At 31.5% G+C, this 19,563-nt stretch overlaps 1 protein-coding gene across 2 annotated transcripts in view; it reads left to right on the top strand.

Moving 5' to 3' along the window:
- Positions 1-3,336: 3,336 nt before the first annotated feature.
- Positions 3,337-19,563, top strand: part of LOC106689750 (uncharacterized) — a 74,291-nt gene continuing 58,064 nt past the window's right edge. The window contains exons 1-3 of one of the 2 annotated variants that reach the window (XM_067052250.1): positions 3,337-3,521; positions 3,819-3,944; positions 12,103-12,243. In XM_067052250.1, the coding sequence (XP_066908351.1) occupies positions 12,189-12,243 (55 nt within the window). In that variant the 5' untranslated portion in view covers positions 3,337-3,521; positions 3,819-3,944; positions 12,103-12,188. Of the gene's footprint in view, positions 3,522-3,818; positions 3,949-12,102; positions 12,244-19,563 lie in introns of both variants that reach the window. The other variant, XM_067052249.1, reaches the window with a different exon arrangement.

The following is a 19,563-nucleotide window of genomic DNA, read 5'->3' as shown; positions in this document are numbered from 1 at the left end:
AATCAACGATTAAGTGATATTAACTTTTTTCCTAGAACATTTTATATATATCCCAATAAAATGAAAAGTCTAGCTGAAACTTTTATATTGTTAAGTTTGGATTAAAATATTAATTAATTAACAAGTAAAAATAAAAGTTTTTATGAAACTGTTAAAAGTAAACTTACAGTTAAAACTTAATAACTCTCATGGTCCCTTAGAATGTGAATAGGTGTTTTGATCAGAAAAAAATTGAATTGTTTAATTACCTATGATTAGTAAAATTAAAGATTTTTGCCTTGGGTAAATTAATTAATTGAATTGATTGTAATTTAATATTAGAACCTCCTTCCCCTCAGAGTCTGACGAAAGGACTCTAAACTCAGTATTTCTTGCTTCGCCACTAACTCAGTATTTCTTGCTTCGCCACTAACACACGCCACTAACATGATTAAAAAGAAATTGAAATAAAACAAAAATTTGCTTTACAAATATAATATTATTTTTCCCAAGGCTTTGTGTCTAATTCAATTCTCTTCATGAAACACTTTATGCAGGAAGGGCAATAAAGGGAGTGGGGAAACAGAGCGCCTTTATTTAAGCTGTTGGTGAAACAATGGGACCAAAGGCATGCTTCGCATATTTAGCCTGGATGCTATACGGTTATCTTCCTAGGGGAAATTTCTTAACCAGTCGCTTGTGGAATGATCGAGTAATTTAGTTGGAACTGAAGCAACTTAAGAAAATTAATTATTTTGAAGTATTCGGAGGACGGTCTTGGTATATTATTATTATTTTTTAATAATAAGGTTTCTTAAAGTAAAGATTTATATTTCTTTTTTTATTTACTTCCACTATAATCGATCAAAATTATGAAGAACATGGTGAGGGGTGCGGTCAAAGGAAACAGAAATAGTTAACAACTATTTATTTGCCGACGTTTTGTCCCACTTTGTAGAGCTTCATGAGGGATGTTCAAGTTGAGAGAGTACTTAGAAGGATACAAAGTACTCTCTCTGTATACTTCTGATTTTCTGTCAAAGATTCCAAAACTCTCAACTTGAATAGCCCTGATAAAGCTCTACAATGTGGGGCGAAACGTCGGAAAATAAATATAAAAATAGTTGTTAACGTTAAATAAATAAAGTTTGTTTTATTTGACCACACTCCTAATATATATATTATTATTATTATTATAGATCCAGCGTTATTGTATTTAATTGTTAGATTTTATTGCCTTACATCCCTATATCTTCCCGCAGTGTCCACTTATACATAGAAAAGCATTAAATAGGTTTTTTTTAGATTATTCTATTGGCTTAAAAATACTTACGTATGTATAGATAATTTCGTGCTAAGATTACCGTTTAGTTGCTGATCACATCTTGTTAAAATTTCAAGGTCCGATCGATGCAGCTATTGCTTCGTGTGCGTGTAAAGTTTCTTATGTCCGTGTGGAGAAGTATTAGTGTGCTAAAAATTTATATTTTTGCATTGTAAATTTTAAACTAGTATAATCGAAATATATTGGGAAAGGAACAACTTTTGAAAATTCGAAACAAGTACCAAAAGGCAAAAATAAAGAATGTTGAAAATATTCTCAGAACTATGACTTAAAAAACTGATAATGACATTGATACTGAGCAATCGCCAAGGTTGAATTATTATTATTAGTGGTATGGTAATCTTCAGTCATTGGTTTTGATGGAGTATTAAAGGACAGGTGGTGTACTAAGAAAAAATATATATTCTTGAGAAATCGTATATAACAACAGTGAAATAAATATCTCAACTTAGTTATTCGATTAGAAATAAAATTATATTCCTAAATAGCAAATTGAAAAAAAAAAATTATAATTGTTAATGTTAATTTTAATTTTATTTTATAGATTTTCAATTTTTGTATGATTCTGATAATATATTTTAATTCGATTTTGAAATAGTTATAAGAACTAAAATATCTCTAAAATGGTTACTGGTGAGTATTGATGAAAAATTATGCAAGGTGGTGTAATATAATTTAAATTCGTTGAAAATTAAAAATTGTATGATTCTGATAATATATTTTAATTCGATTTTGAAATAGTTATAAGAACTAAAATATCTCTAAAATGGTTACTGGTGAGTATTGATGAAAAATTATGCAAGGTGGTGTAATATAATTTAAATTCGTTGAAAATTAAAAATTATCAGAATATCTTTGTGAATAATGCTCGATGAAGGTTTGCTGAAATATTTAAGAAAGTAAAAACTCCAGTACAATTTCATTCAACAATTAAATTTTAAGTTTTTCAACCAACCAAAGCTTTCCAAACCTTGTTAAAAACTCGTGGAATTTCTTTCTGTTTTTTTCTTTTAAAAAAAAAATATATATATATACATATATATTATATTATATTCTGTAGCATTACTAAATTAGAGCTTTAGACCTAGAACATAGTTTCCGATTAAACTGCAAAACATTTGTTAAAGAATAATTTTATTTTAGTGAACTCATTGTTAAATATTCGTTGTAGGTTGTAGATATAAATAGATAAAACTACTTTACATTTGCCACTGCGTTAAAAAAAAAAAATGTTCAAATCTTAGTTCGCTATGCCAAAACTTTTAGACATTTAATTGAGCGGAAGCCACTACTGTGAATGAGCAAATGCCCTGCATATTTCCAGACGCTTGACTAAAATTATTTCCCATTAAGTCTTTCCACCTTGCGAGGAGAACCTTTTACGTCAGTTTAAATTAAACGAAAATAAGTGTGTCCTATTTTAGTTCCTTATATTTTCGATTGAATGCAGAAATTAATTCATTGTTTATAATATCAAGATATATTTTCTATCCACATATATATATATATATATTGATATATGGAAAATGATATCATAGTTTTAAGCTTATTAATTTTTTTCTATAATTATAGTCTGAGTTATTCTGACTAATTGCGATATTTATAATTCATTAATAAAACCAATTGTTATTGACACAAATAAACGTAATCAGGTACATATTAAAAACAATGTGAGATTTGGCCGTGTTTGACTTGAATAGGTTGTCCCTCATGAGTATTTTTTCTTGGAGAATATGGAAGCCAGTTTAGACTGTTTACTTCCACACTCAAGGGATGCATCTCACTTTCTAGTAGAATTTTAATCAATACATTTACATTGTATTACTCCAGTGCATTTAGGTTTATATGCATATAAACCTTCTTGCATGGAATGGATTTTAAAAAACAAATAATTCACACAAAGCCATGCAGTATAAACGAACAATATAATCTCTCTTCAACAGTAGAAACAAAACTGAGGTGGTTATTATTAATCCATTAATACAGCTGACAATAGAAAAACATACGTTGAGTTTATACTTATTCATAGCCTAAACAAGATTTCTTTACAAAATCTGTTAAGTTTATATTTTTTCACAGGACTGTATGTTTCACAAGTTTCCTGCTCAAACTTCACCATTAACTAACGTACAAATAGGAAGGAACTGTCAAAAATGTTTGAGAAAGTGTAAATTTTTAAATTATTTTGGCCCAACAGGTGCGTATAGATAACTATAACTTCGCAGGGACAAAATTATCTAGAACAACTAGATAATATTCTGCAAGGGAGAAGTATATTCGGACCAAAATATATATTTATAGGATTCATATTAAAATCCGGTTTTATATTACCAGGCCTCTATTTATATCATTCTAATTTTTATTTCTAAATTACACAGCTAACTCGATAACTTGTTGCTATACTATTATTTTTAAATTTAATTGTGATTATTTTTTTTTCCATAATAGTAGAGTGTTTCATTGCTTCATTTTATTATTTATTTATTTTTTGCAGACGGCTGGTAGCTACCTGTGTGGAAACGGAAGCACAGAGCTACTTGAACTGTTGCTCAACTTCGAAGATGTGGACCTCACCATCCCTGACAACGAAGGCAACACCCCACTCCACTTCGCCGCTCAGGCCGGTAACTGGGTTACTTCTTGTAGATTTTTTTAATAATTATTTAATGTATCTCCTGTGGCATACTTTATTTTATTTCTGGTAAAAAAAGATGTACCGTCTGAACATAAAGCAAAGTATTTCCAGTAATGTAAATAAATGCTTCTCACTAAGTTCTTCCTTAGAACACATTCCTGTATAATGTTCTCCAACGAAATGAATTCATTATAAAGTATTTTTTATTTATTTTTGTATACTTATGTTTACCATAAAACTAATTACAGAAGTCGATAACGACAGAATTCGTATCATATTTACCAAATTGATAGTAATTGACCCAAGAAGAAGCAGAGAAAGTTACACCGACAGAAAACGTAGGGACCAAATATTGAAACCGTTTAATCGCGTTTTAAAGCACACGTGATGCTTGATAGGGAGGAACGAGGGCTGTTTATAGGCGAGCAAGTTAAAGCGCTTACTTTGACAGACTCGTGACTGCAGCGGCGCCGGTTGGAATCCGGCATGTGGGGCGGTTTTTATTTCTGTGGCGGTCCCACGAAATGAAAACGTGACCCTCCACTATGATTAGAATATAGTGGTAACCAGGCTAGGAAGGGGGTCTACAAACAAAACAGATAAGGAGTACGTTACTAGGAGCAGATCCTTGGTTGTGTCTCACGGATTTATGCTTATGAAAATTTTAGGCCACCCACTACTACCGCAATATTGTACAATACTAAGGGTCAACGTTATCCAGGAATATCGGGAAATAAAATCGGAAGCAAACTCTTTTTATATATCTCCGATTATATATCAAATTAGAAAAATAAGTTGATTACCAAAATATTCTAAAGTATTCAATTTTAAAATTTAGATTTCACTAACTAACTCTAGGCGCGGGAACCTGCTATGTGTCCTCTGTATCGTAGTAAGTTGTCGGTTTTTTCAGTTTTCAATATATTGATAGTGTAGCTTAATAAAAATTTTTGTTTCTTATACTTTAAGTATAAGTTAAGTAAAAGTTATTTTTCGATAGATATACTTTGAATGAATTCACAAAACTTTAAAAGCCTCTTAACGAATTTAAAGTTTGAACAATAAAAATAATACGTCACAACAACGGACAAGGGTGAATTAAATTTTTATTTATTACCATTTCTATCTCTATAAATATATACTCAGGAACCAAAAAAAAAATTTCTGTATTACATTAGTTGAATGTATAAAGCTCACCGTCCTAGCACATCCTATTATACTGCTATTTAAGCTTGGAAGGAAGTGTTTAATGAAGGGAGTGAGCGCTGCAACAAAAAATACAGCCAAGAAGGCAAGCTCCTCCCGAGAGGCGTGGCAGAGTTGTACCAATCATCGGCTTCCTCCTTAAGTTTCCTTTTATTCTATTAGCGTTATCGTAAATCTGAGTCCCGAGGGCGTGGCCAACTCCCACTTTTAGACTTCACTTTTGCTTTGAAGGAAACTAGGGTATGCTACCTCACCCCTCCCCCCCAACTCCGTCACCCGTGCAAGAAATTCTAATTCGATTTTGGTCTGTTCGGGCCTGGAACTGTCATAGCACGGTTTGCCCAATACTTTTCATTTCTCTTTCGTACCATTTATGTTTTCTTAACATAAACTGTAGATTAATATATTTCTATCAATAATTTAAACGTAGCTATACTTTATGTAAACGTCACAAAAAGAAAATGAAACGTTTAGTGTGAAGCGTCCTTTAGGGTAACTGTTCTCTAGAACTTAAACTATTCCAGACTAATGATTCCTTGTCTGCACACGTCTAAAAATGCTCATAAAAAAGAATCACTACCCCACGAATTCAGCCTAGTTTTTTTCAATTAGTCTGATGACATTGGCCATTATATTGATACAATGAAATGACCCGATATTATATCAATTCTTTTGAGTCCTTTTCGTGTGAGCATGTGGAATGTGACTGAAGTGTAAAATATCAGGGCCATTTAAAAGCGTAAAACGTTCAAAAAATAAGATTTTTGGAAATATCGCCAAAGAAATGTTGCTGGCAATATTCCCCTTTAATATTTTCCATATTTCATTTCCACTGAAATTTTTCCTGCTAATTTATTTTGAGATAATTGACTGAAAGACCACCAAAGTTCATTTATACTGTATTTCTCTCCCTCCCCCCCCCCAAAAAAAAATTAAATATTACCTAAAAACTATTCAAAGATAAAGTTGAATACTTGAAATAAGCTTGTTTATAGGATTTTTATAGCGCGTTTATCTCCATCTCAATTTTTTATCTATTATCTATCCCACGCGATTATCTAATGAACAGATAATAATGAACGATCTCGATGACTATAGTTATTTAAATGATTATTGTTTTATTTAAGGATCTGAAGCCGCATATAAAGCATCAGAAAATGCTACGATTCCAATCCAGGCTTTAAAATGTTATCCGGTTGTCAATTCTTTTTTGACTGGAATGTCAACGGAGACATTTAGTTAGAGCGGCCGTAAATGCCATCCGAAATACAAGCCGGTTTTTCTTTGATCAGCGGGACGTAATGTATCGGAACGATCCTCCCAACCTAAACTACCTTCATAAACCGTCACAATTTATTAGGATCAGACCTAATCTGGAATGAGTGGGCATATATCTACAAATTGACACCGGATTGCGTATCTCTATCCTGTGTTTATTTATTAGATTTAAATGACAATTAAGAGGCGTAGGTAGTTGAGGATTTTTTTAATTTTTAAGTTTTATAGTACTGATTGTTATTTATTATATTTAATTGAGACAAACAGCTACATTAAAAAGCTATTAAAAGTAATTTGCCTCTTCCAAAAATAAAATTATCATTATTTAAAAACATATGCCAAATTTATTAGATGTCCTCAGCTCTAATAGAAAAATGTGTTCTAATCAGCAATACACATGTCGATATGCTTCCGAAATAGATTTTGACAGCATGAAAATGAGCAGAACGCATATCATTAGTTGAACCGCGCTGATTTATTCCAGGCAAATATCCTTCCAAGAAATATCATGTATATTTCAGTAAACAATTTATCCCTAATTATTTTATTCCATTCATTATTAATAAAATATGAATTTAAATATTAAATTTCCTTAAAAATGAAGGTACAAAAAAAAAATTAAAAAATTAACACAACAATTATGGAAGCATAGAAAATGTTTAGTTTTTCTGTTTTAAACTTTCAAGGCACAGGTATACCACGATGATCCGAAGAACTTACCTTCTGCTAATTAATTAATTTTTGAAGGATGTAAACTGTGAAATAAAAATTCAACATTACACGTAAGGGAATACGTTTGTCGGACTTAAACATCCGATTTTTTTAATTTATTCAGTCCTATTTAGGTGCCCCTCTCAATTTGAAATCAAAACATTGTTAATCACATGTTGTAACATGACGTCACAGGCACAGGTCATATGTTCCTCGATAGCCAGGTCACTTGTTCGACCACTAAAGACACCTTTCTTATGCTGGCCAGCGTTCGTTGGGAAAATGCTGGTATATTTATTTATAAATAACTTTAATCACCAAAGTACTGTTTCATACTAGAGATAACGAAATCCCACAAGTAAAATCAGATTGCCATACTTTTCGGCCATTTTGACGAACAAGGTTTGACTAAAACGAGAGACAATAATCAATTTTCCGGAAATTTACTATTTTAGATAATGAATATCTCCAAAAATATAATAGATTCGATAAAAATGAATGCAAATATTTAAAAAAAATTTTGTCAGCTTTATTTTTGACTAATGTCTATGATTGGTAGTTGTTCTTATATCTGAATATGACTACATAACAAAACGGCCTCTGCAATGAAACTGCAATGAAATAACTTTGTCCTCACTCATTTCCCGGTTATGTTCCTGTTTTTGATCTTTGTTTTTCTGTATCGCTTACACCGCTTTCTTTGTTGACTCATTTTCATTTCTTCCCTTTTTCTATTCATCTCCATCTTGTAGACCTCTTTTACTTTTTATCTCCTTTCAACTTATCTGACCTGGAATGTCTTATTTCCTGTATTCATTCCGTTCTTGTATGTACCCACAACTTTATTTTTACTGTATCGTATGATTAAATTCGGATTGCTCATATATTACAAATATCTTACAGTGTTACAGATAGTTGTCGGAATTTGGATTAATTTTGACTATTGCTAAGTTCACAAGGTTCAATAAGTGGCTATAAGTTACTTGGTTTGGATCCTGAAGTTCTACTCACTCATGTTTCGTTGTAGAAAGTGGTATTGCCTTTGTAAAAACAAAACAACTCTCTTTCCATATATTTTTACCTAGAAGGCAACATTTATACCGACAAATTTTTTTTTTTTTGGGGGGGGGTGAGCTGCCCGGAGCGCAGTGGTTAAGTGTTACCAATTTGATGTTTCCTATACTATAAAATCAGGGCTAGTCTGGAATTGCCTAGAGAGACTGAAGGAATTAGCTAGAGGCAATAAACTGACCCTGATGTGGACCCCAGGACATGAGGGGATTGAAGGTAATGAGATGGCAGATACCCTAGCTAGGAAGGGATCAGAAATGATGCTAGTTGGCCCTGAGCCATATTAGTGCAATCAGGAATGTGGTTAACACCTGGGAACAAAAAGAGAAGGAAACATACTGGACGCTGAAACCAGGTATGAAACAATCGAAGCTCTTCATTAAAATATCAGAGGAAAAGGCAAAATTTTACCTTAACCTTACTAGAAATGAACTGAGGACGATAACAGGACTCCTCACGGGCCACTGCCCCTTAAAATATCATCTTAAGAAGATGAGGCTGGTGGAGGATTCCACCTGCCGTCTATGTATGGAAGATGAAGAATAGGCACAGCACATTCTGTGTGAATGTGAAGCCCTTGCATTCAGAAGATTACAGTATCTGGGACAGGACAGAATGGAGCCTGAAGACATTTCTAGAATAAACCCAAAAGAATTATTGAACTTCATAAGAAGCATAGGATTCATATGGGATCTCTAGTGGAAAGAGGGGTAACTCACAAAAGATCCAATTGGGTCGAAGTGAGGAAGGGATTCCCGACCCTCAGTGTAATAATAATAATAATAATAATACCAATTTGATGGCTATTAGCGGTGCCGGTTCGAATTTGGGGCGTTCACTTTTTTCATTCAGTGGCGGTCCTACAAAAAGAAAAACTTTGGCCCCCAACAATGGTTAGGAAGTATAGGACTCCTATGGGAGTCTTTTCCGAAAAAAAAAACCTTACCTCCCCCCCTTATTCCCTTGCTAGAACTTTTGGGGGTTATCTACTGGTGACCAACTTATTCTAATTATGGTGGGAAATCAAGTTTTTTTCATTTTATGAAAGACATCAACGCTCCTGGCCGGATTCGAACTTAATTCTCACGTAATTTTCATAAGTGATGTAAATACGTAATAAAACTAAAATAAATATTATTTTATCGAAAAAATTTCCCTCTTATCCCCTTCTAATAGTATAAAAAGTGGGCGGCCGATATTCTTTGTCCTGGGCCCCCAAAATTAAATCCAACATTGAGCATTGATACGACTAATTATGAACTAAATCAAACAGTATATTTTGAAACGGCCTACTCATAAGTTTTCAAACCATTCAGATCTCAAAACAACGTTAATTAAAGATAAGAGCGGACTAAATAGCGATTAAGAGCTGTGTTGGTAAGATTCCAACGACGCTGGGGATTTTGGCGAGGGGAAGCAGCCAATCAGTTACTGGCAACATTTCTTCTGTTTATGTAACAGCTTCAATCATCAACAAAATGAGAGAAAACCTTATAAGAGTTTATATTTTAATTTGGCAAGATTCCCTGATTTAAATTAGCTATTAGAGTAATCAAGAATATGAAGACCCTTAAAATAATTATTTCCTATTAAAAGTTTCTGTAATAAAGTTATTCTGACTTTTCGGTTGTCAGTGATTCAACAAATAACTTTCGGTGGTGAACAAATTTAATTTTTAAGTGGAAGTGAAATGAAAAGTAATTTTAGTCTGAGACTTATCTTATTTTAGTCCAGTCCCATAAGAATATTTCCACTGTACATTTGAGTGCCAATTTCTTAGCATAAAATGGCTTAACAACGAAGCAATAAAAATAATAAAGATAAAATATAAAATTTAAAGATAAAAACAATAGTGGTGAAGTTTCTAGCTTCATATTTAGAAATACGAGTAGTATAGTAAGAAATTTATATATAAAATAAATTAAAACATATTTACATAATACGTCCTGTTTATTGTTTTAGATTTGAGTAAGATTTATAGTTGAAGAGTATGAGAAATAATTTATATTTAAATGAGGTTAATGAAGATGTTTTACGGATGGATGTGGATAGAAAATTCCAGGATTATAAAAATTTTTTTTTATGTTTATTAATGTTCTAAAGAGATACACCTCAGGAAGTATTTTCTAAGAAAAAGAGGATGAAGCCACTTTAATTTGGAGACAAGAGAACGTCTAGGGATCCCGGAGATGAATCTAATAAAACAATTAATTTATTTCTTGAATCTCATCTCTTGCCTACCTGACAATTCACCATAAGTGAGGCCATTGTAATCAAAACGGGGAATTATGAGGAAAGTAACTGGAAGCTGGCGGGTTTCGTGGGTATAAATTCACCGATTCTTAGGAACTGTTTAAGGATAGCAATGGCTTTTCGAATAATTTCAAAGGTATTAACTGATGTGTGGAATTGAATGGGTTGGCAATTGAAGTAGATTTGAGATGGCAAGGGAGGGAATTAGGATGCTACTTGGAACCGATGAGAATGCTCTTAGTAGTTTCAACATTGAGTCTGAGATCGTTGTTTGCAGCTTATCGGCAGGATAGAATCAGGGAGGTCGTTGAGATACATTGAGAGTGCGGGTTTATTGGGGATTATGATGGATTGGAAGCGATCAGGAGTTTTAGAGAAGCGAAGGTTTGGAGTTTGGAAAGGTGGATGTTGATTCCCTGAGTCGAAGGCTATTGAAAAATCCAAAAGAACTAGGATAGTGATATTTTTCAATAGAAATTGGAATGCCTTTGGCACTGTGAATGGGCTATTCTTTTGAGTGGTATTGATAGATTGGAGAGAATTGAGATAGGTCTGAAATCGGAGACTAGGAAGGAACGATTGACTTTTTCCAAGCTGTAGAAAAAATGGAATTTTAGGGTGCATGATTATAAATGTGCAAAATGATATGAAAATAACAGGGCATAGTTTGCTTATTTTAACAGGAGTTTGGTTGGGACCATACATTTACTGTACTTTAGAAATGAAATTAGCACTTATGTTTTGATTTCTTCTTTTCAATGATTTATCCTTGCTAAAGTTCGAGAAAATAAAATTTTAATTTTTGAGATTAAATAAGATACATATAAGCCGTCTAAGAACCGAGCCATGGACCGAGATTGGTGGGCCATGCTTTTTAAATTTTGAGCCGAAGTCAGAGATCACCCCACGATATTCTTCGGAACATGAGAATACTATCCTTCATTTTTTTAGGCATTGTAATGGTTCCGATTTCGGTTCCAAAAGACGTTTTTATTGTTTATTATTTACTGGTATAATACGTTATAAATACTGACTGATATAATAATTCAATGACCTAACTCCCTCTCCCTTCCTCGGTACTAACTTCTCCTTATATATTTAATGAATAATGCAAATGATAAGCCATTGAGTGATAATTCCTAATCGTTTTTTTCTTTTTACGTATTCTTTAAAAAAAAAATCAGTATTAGGTTTCAATTCCAATATTAAAAATATACTGTAAAGGATACTGGTACTGGTATTTGGTGGGGGAACAAGTCCGGCAAGTGGGCCCAGTGGTCCTTTTTGCCAATCCCTGGCGGCTACCTAGGTTGCCGCCGCGTACTAACCAACGTGGGAGTGTCAAGATTCATTCCAGGGGACCGCAGTAAAATTACTGTTAACTACCCCGGGTGGGAATCGAATCCAGAACGTTCCGAACCGAGCGCACTGGGCCTGTGCCCCAATCCGCGTCCTTATCGTAAAGGATATGAATATATGTTTAAATATTGTTTTTATTTAAAATTTTTAATCGAAATATGTATTTATTAACCACATTTAAAAGAATATATGTGAATACAAAATTTAAAATTATATATCCTAGTACTATTTAGCTTAAGGTCTAACGGTAGGCTGTTGTACACAGGTCAGCACGAAGCGGTGAGCCTCCTGCTCACGAGGATCCAAGACATCGAGATCGACGCCAGGAACAGCCTCGGGGTTACTCCTCTCATGAAAGCGGCAATCCAAGGGAGGACTAAATGTGCCAAGTTACTTCTACTAGCTGGTAAGTCTAAAGTAACTTATATTATTTATGTACCAGAGAAATATCAGAAGTAATGTTTTTTTTGTAAATACACAATTCTATTTATTTCCTATTGTATTTTCGTCATGTTAAACGCTGAATACTAGTTTATTCCTCCACGCGGTTGCAACTTCTAAAGGTGTATTTTTGAAGATGCTGTAATTGCTATTCTATGCCTCTTTCATACCAGTTCCCTGCCACGTTCTTCAAAAAGCGTTATACCTTATTCTATTTCTCCTTTTCGTACCCAATCGCCAATACTGTTGTTATAACCTCATATTTATGAATTAATGCTATTTTATTTATCTGATATGGTATTACCAACATTAGGGTTCCTAGTAGTTATGGAAAATTTAATATACTTTATAATTAATACAATAAATAAATTAACATATATTAATGCTACATGAATACATGCTGATATTGAACTGTAAAAAAATTATTATTGTTGCTGACAAAATAAAAATTGTATTTATTAAATTATTTCATTAATTAAGGCTTTAGTTTTCAAAATGCGAAAGAAGTAAATTGTTTGTTATCATTGAAAGTAATTTTACAAATTACCTCTTTACATTATAACTTTTTTTTCTATTCGCTGTCAATTAAAATACCGTTTTGACCAATCGTGTGTATATAATGAGTGAAAAATCCCTAACGCTTTCGTGTTTTTTTATGGAAATAATTCCCATTATTTCACAACTTTTGGATGAGCTTGACAAGCTCTCAAACTCGCATTAAACCAAAAAAGTAAAAATAAAAAACTGTTGTTGGAATACAGTCAATAAAAACTGAACATGATGGGCCGTCAGTGAGCTGTCTGTTTTGGAACTCGCCTATCAGGTTTCACCTCTCTACCGGCTCAATTATTCAATAAATTTATGAATAATAACCGTTTTAAAGATCAATTCTTTATTAACGACCGTGGGCCCTGGAATGAGGTATGCATTAAATGGTCTCCGATAGTCATTGTTGTATTTTAGGAGCATTAGTGCTCTCATTAAAGTTACTTTTTATTAATGTTTTTCTACCAAAGCTCTGAAATAGCTTCAGCACATTGGCGTTTTTTTGTAACAGTAGCTCATCTAAAAATGGCTGTGATTACTTTGTGTTAGACCAATTAGCTTTGAGTCAGTCTACCGAAGAACACTAACAGAGACAGTAACTGCAATATTCGGTACTATCTTTTTAATATATGGAATTCAAAAATAAAAAATAAAATAAATAAATCAGTGTACCATTATTCAAGCAAAGAAGATACGATGAAATTTTACAATATCTATATATCTAACTGAAAATCGTGTAAAACTATCTTGGTGACAGTGTAATATTCCTGACTTAGTATAATTTTTAAAAAAAATACGAAACTTATATAATTTTTAATGTAATTGATTATTTCATATTAAAAATATTGACTTTTTAATTTCGTTAATTAGTTCAGTATAATTGACCTTGAGGAATTTTACTTAGCTTTTTTGGGGGGTTTATTTAACTATAGTTTCATTAAAATAGATTAATTATATGCCTCACCTATGAGTGAGGAAGGTTAAAAATATTGTTATGATAAGAAAGTGATATTAGTCTTAAATTTATTTGTAATTAAAAGTTTTAATATTTAATCTGAAGAGTGACAATATAGATTATTAGACATAAGCTAAGGAAAGTTTATCAATTAATTAATATGATTCGCTAATGTATTATTGTCTCATCAGTAATTTTTGACTGAAATTGATGACCTGGGTGGAATAGCCTGCAAAAAGTTTTTAAATTATTGATGTGTGAATTTCTTTTAAGGTATGATATTTTATTAATAATATACTTTTGTATACCCTTCGTTAAAATAGAAAAAATACTTCATAAATATAAAATACATGAAATGTATTATATATACTTTACTGAGTCTTCTCTCTCTGATTGCCTACAGGCATTATAAGGTATTAATATCAGTCCAGCTAAGGTGGTATAGTCTAGCTATAGCCTGAGGTTACGCCATGGAATTAATGATACTGTTTGTTAAAGTTGTTAAAAATTAAATATTAATTCATTTGTTCCAGAATAAGTTACTTAAATGATGCATTTTCCAAAATAGCTAGTTAGCACAAATACTTTTTATTATAATAATAAAAAAAAATTAGTTAAAATAATACTATCACTTAACATTGAATAATCATAGATCATTGATTATTCCGTCCTATATAACTTACAGTTACTCATTACCTATCAGGATTTACGAATTAGTGATCGTCATGTACTTCTACCATTTACTGTTATTACTGCAGTATATGCCACGTTTTCTTGATAGATCCTGAACCATATGATTTTATTATGAGTTTCTCCCAGTATTGATTTTTTCACTGGGAATTTGGCCATCTAAAAAATATCCAATATGAGTTGTGCGCTGCGATTATATTTATATTATATTTATATATCGTATTGTATATATATATATATATGCGCAATAGACGATATAATTTATACTAAATATACACACATGGATACGTCTGAGGTAATTACTCCAGAAGTTTTAATGTATAGAAGTCGAAATGAGTTTGAAGGGTTAGAAAATGAAAAGACTTAGTCAAAAAGGGTTCGGCTGTAGTGTGTGGGTGAGCGAGAGCTCCAGCCATATCATCTAATGAACACGCAAGTGTGGCTTCATATAGATAAATAAGTACTTTCTCTCTTTATAAATATTATTTCAGAATAAATGAGATAATTTGTTATGCTTTAACATAAAATCGAATTAGAAAGTTTATACTTTCTAAAGAGCAGTTATATTTATCCATAAGATAAACATAACATCACTGAAAATATCTTTTTACCGAGATCATCAGTTACTTCACTAATTAAGCATTCAAAAGACGTTTATTTTACATTCTAAATTGATATCATACGAGTTTCCAAGATGCCTACTGAAACCTTCTAGAATGAATTCAATTTTTTCTGAATATCCCTTTTTGTATATCTTGAATTATGTTAATATGTTAGCACTTCAAAAATGAAGTTGATTTAGGTGTATTTAGAATAAATGTCTATACTCTTAAATAGTATTATTTTGATGACATAAAAAAATTAAAAAATCTATAATACCCAATTTTTGTCCTTTATTAATTTTTTCATTTTATTAATTTTTACTAATTTATTTCATAGTTTATTTACGGATATCAGCCTTTACCTTACGGATATCAGCCTTTATCTTACGGATATAGCCCTTCGATGGCTAAGAACTAACAATACACTGATTTTATATTTTGATGCAATAAATATCATGGAAGTAGACATCATCGATTTGTGAGGTTGATATGTTTGAAAAATAGAATGTTATGAAATCGAGTAACTGTTTATTTATCAAATTATAATAACTCGAATGAACCCTAGCTTAGGAGAGTAAATAAACCGAAACATTTTTAACATTCTTAGATTCATGTAAAATACTTGGAAACGTATATAATTTTTAAAATAGTTTTTGTTTGTAAACTAGTCGTTTTGTAGATCTAATGCATCAGTTCTTAGCTATTCAACTTACTATTCATATCTAGATTATTTCACATTAGTTAAAATTAACATGCCGAAATTTTAAATGATTATTTCTTCGAGACATATTACTCTTTTAATTAATAGAGGCTACAGAAAATATAAGGGCTTTAAACTAATTATTTTAGAAACTTCCTTGAAGATGAATCGACAAAATTATGAAGTCGTAACATAAGACAAAAAGGTCTATAGAAGAAAGAGGATGATAAGAGAATAATTTTTATACACCTGATGAATTTAAAAGTAATATAAATAACAGTTATAAACTATTTGTTCTTTTTTTGACCGCAACCCTGACCATCTTCTTATATATAAATTTTTATGGTCAACCATATATACGTAAATATATTAAAATTTTATTTTATTTAATGACTATATGTGATTTTTTTTGGGCGGCACAACCTTTTTTATTCAAGTTTTCCTCTTTATAATCTCATTCATATTTTGTTTTTATTTATAAAATTAGTTACTGTGACATAGCAGGACTGTGGCCTCTATCTTACTATTCGTAATGGGTAGTCTTATATTACATAAACATTTCAGGAAGGCCTTCTCATTTGAAAAAAAAAAACATAAGTGGCTTGAGCCCGTTGGCCAGGCATGAATATTACTAATTTATGCATCCTAGCTGATTTTGTATCATGGGAACATGACATTTCGAATAGATATTCTGGGGAAGCCACCCCCATATTTTTCGCAGATTGGATCTGATATTTTAAGTGTTTCGCAATATGAATTTAGTAGTGAATGGAAATCGAAGTTCATTTTAATACTGAAGAGATATATATTATACATATATATATTATTATTATTATTATTATTATTTATTTAATACCAGATCGGCCTGGTGAGCCTTACATGGTTGAGTTACATCTTTTTTTCAACAATTGATAATTGGAGAGGTATAGTCGCATACAAAAGACACCCCTAACTCTATACAATGTTATAAATAAAAAAATATATATAAAATAAATAGATTAAAATGATAATTCTTAATAAAACATAGAAGTAAAAGTTAATAATAAAAATAATGGCATTTATGGATTCAACAGAATAAATAATTGACTTCTAATGAAAAGAAAATGAATTTAAGAAAATATATATGTATATATAGTTGACCGTAAAAATTGATATATAAAAAGATGGTCAGGGTTGCGGTCAAAAGAGGAACAAAAATAGTTTACAACTATTTGTTTTCCGACGTTTCGCCCCACTTTGCAAGGCTTCATCAGGGCTAAAAAGATACAAAATGATACAATGATAAGATAAAATGATAAGAATAAAAATACAAAGATAAGATACAATGATAAGAATAAAAACAAGTAACAATGGCAAGAGTAAAAAATACTTAAAATATAAAGCTAAAAGAAAAACAAAATGTACAGGAGATGCACATAAAACAAAAACAACAAGCCGTTAAACGGTTTGCAGGCTACCTCCTCCCCACTCCTCCACGCTTCCGCTTCATTGTTTCTTTCTGTTCAACCGATTGCTTTGAACAGGTAGGTTGTCCTGACTTGTTCTTTGCTTATTTATTATCATTTTATATCGTTATTATTATTTATTTTTAATATTCTTTCATGGCGTTTATTTTATCTCTATAATTTTTTTTTTCTTTCCCGTATTGTTTTTGTTTTATGTGCATCTCCTGTTCATTTTTTTAGCTTTATATTTTACGTATTTTTATAAAGAAATTTTTACTCTTGTCATTGTTACTTGTTTTTATTCTTATCATTTTATCTTATCATTGTACCATTTTGGATCTTTTTAGCCCTGATGAAGCCCTGCAAATTAGGGCGAAACGTCGGAAAATAAATAGTTGTAAACTATTTTTGTTTCTCTTTGGACCGCAACGCTAACCATCTTCTTATATATGAATTTAAGAAAAGATAAAGAGAAAATTAAAATTAAATTTCAGAGTGACTATAACAGAACTGATAAATATAGAATTTATAACAGGATGTCCTTCAGCAGCCTGGGCTTCAGTCTTCGGGTTGTGGTTAGGTTTCCCAAGTTGTTGGTTACTGCTCCTTTAACGAGAGTGGAACTTCATGAACCTTTTTTTGATGTAATCCTCTATTGCCTCTATTTGTAATTCCTGAAGCATTTGGCTGTTTCTTAGAAACAAAGCAGCATCCACTATAATTCTTACGACTTTATTTTGAATTGTATTGTTTTTTTTTCCGTTTCGTAAAGGATGCCAGACTTCACAGCCATACATCAGCAATGGCCTGAGAATTGTTTTAAAAATAAGAATAGCTTTTTCTGGTTTTAATTTTTTCTGGTTTTAATTTGTATTTTCTATTTAGGATAGGATATAGTATTACTAACCTTAAGAATATATATAAATACATACATTTTACTTTTCCCTTATTCCTTTTTGTAGTATCATCATATTATTTTTTCAAATACACATTGTATGAACTTTAGACTGACCCTGAGGCAGCATAATCCTTAACTCAGAAACCATTACCACATTAAGGTTTTGTTTTTTTTAATATTTTTTTTTTAATTTTCATAATAAATGGTGAACAAACTGTCAGAAGATTTTTTTTTAAATGATTAAGTGCAATACGAAGTTAGTATTACACATTCATGATTTTAGATATAAGGTTATCAGCAATCTGTTATTCATCTTAAATTTGCCCAATATAAATATAAACATAACTTGAGGATATCTCTAATTATGAGGTTTGGTCCAACCAAAGTTCAACCCTCCTTTCAGAATAGTAATAGATTCAGTATTAATACTAACAATAGATAGACCTCAAAGTACTTCGAATTTTTTCGTTTTCATTATTTTCTGCGGTAAAAGTGGCGACCAAATATCAAAATACAATCAAAGTACGTTTTTTTTATGATATTGTGTTTTTCAAGTTCATCAAAAGCACTGTACCAGGAGAAAACAATGTATCAACAAATGCCTGCTCGAAAACCTTAACAGAAAATTATACTCAGATGAGAAAATCCATTATTATTCCTTCTTATAAAAAAAGAAACTACCGACTACCTGAAGCCTTGACCGATTATCACCCAATCTCATGGACGAAAATATTGTGTAATATATTTATTATTTTGAATGCAGAAAAAGCCAAAACATATAGGCTCCATACAAGTTCAATGAACCTATTCCTCCGACTTAAACTTTGACTTCGATTCACCCGACGCTATTATATAGTTCACAGCTGTCGTAATATACCTGGAAGACTATACGAAACCAGTTTGCTTTTTCAATATGAATCAATATACAATTCCCCCAAAAATTGAGGAAAGGGAAGCACAGAATCAGAAGCGACTGTTAAGAAAGTAGCCAGTTACTTGGGGCTTTAGTGGCTAGAATAAATGAGATCATAGTGGAAATAAATCCAAAAATTGCATCATATCTCTTTGCAGTACGATAAACTTACAGTTTCGGAACCTATTTCGGAAAGCATAACTAACTATTCATAAAACGATCTTAATACCAGCTATAACACACTCAGGTGAAGCACGGTCTTAACTCAAAAATGCGAGAATACTTTGACAGATTTTGGTCAGTATGTACAGTTGGTTATTGGAACCAAAGGAATAATAGAGAACTACGGGATCTATTCAATAAAGACGTAAGGACATAGTCACTTGAGTCAAATAAACCCAAATTAAATGATTTGGACAAATTTATAGAGTGGAAAAAAGATAAAAATCCTAAATGAGTATTATATGTATTTATAAAAAGTACCAAAATATAATGTTATCCATTTAAATTGCAGTGGACAAACTATACTCATGAAA

Source organism: Halyomorpha halys, unplaced genomic scaffold, assembly GCF_000696795.3.
Source record: "Halyomorpha halys isolate HHAL.00 unplaced genomic scaffold, Hhal_1.1 Scaffold1449.1, whole genome shotgun sequence".
Lineage (NCBI taxonomy): Eukaryota > Metazoa > Arthropoda > Insecta > Hemiptera > Pentatomidae > Halyomorpha > Halyomorpha halys.
Note: the sequence above shows the minus strand (reverse complement) of the source record. Positions and strands in the feature narration are given on the sequence as shown.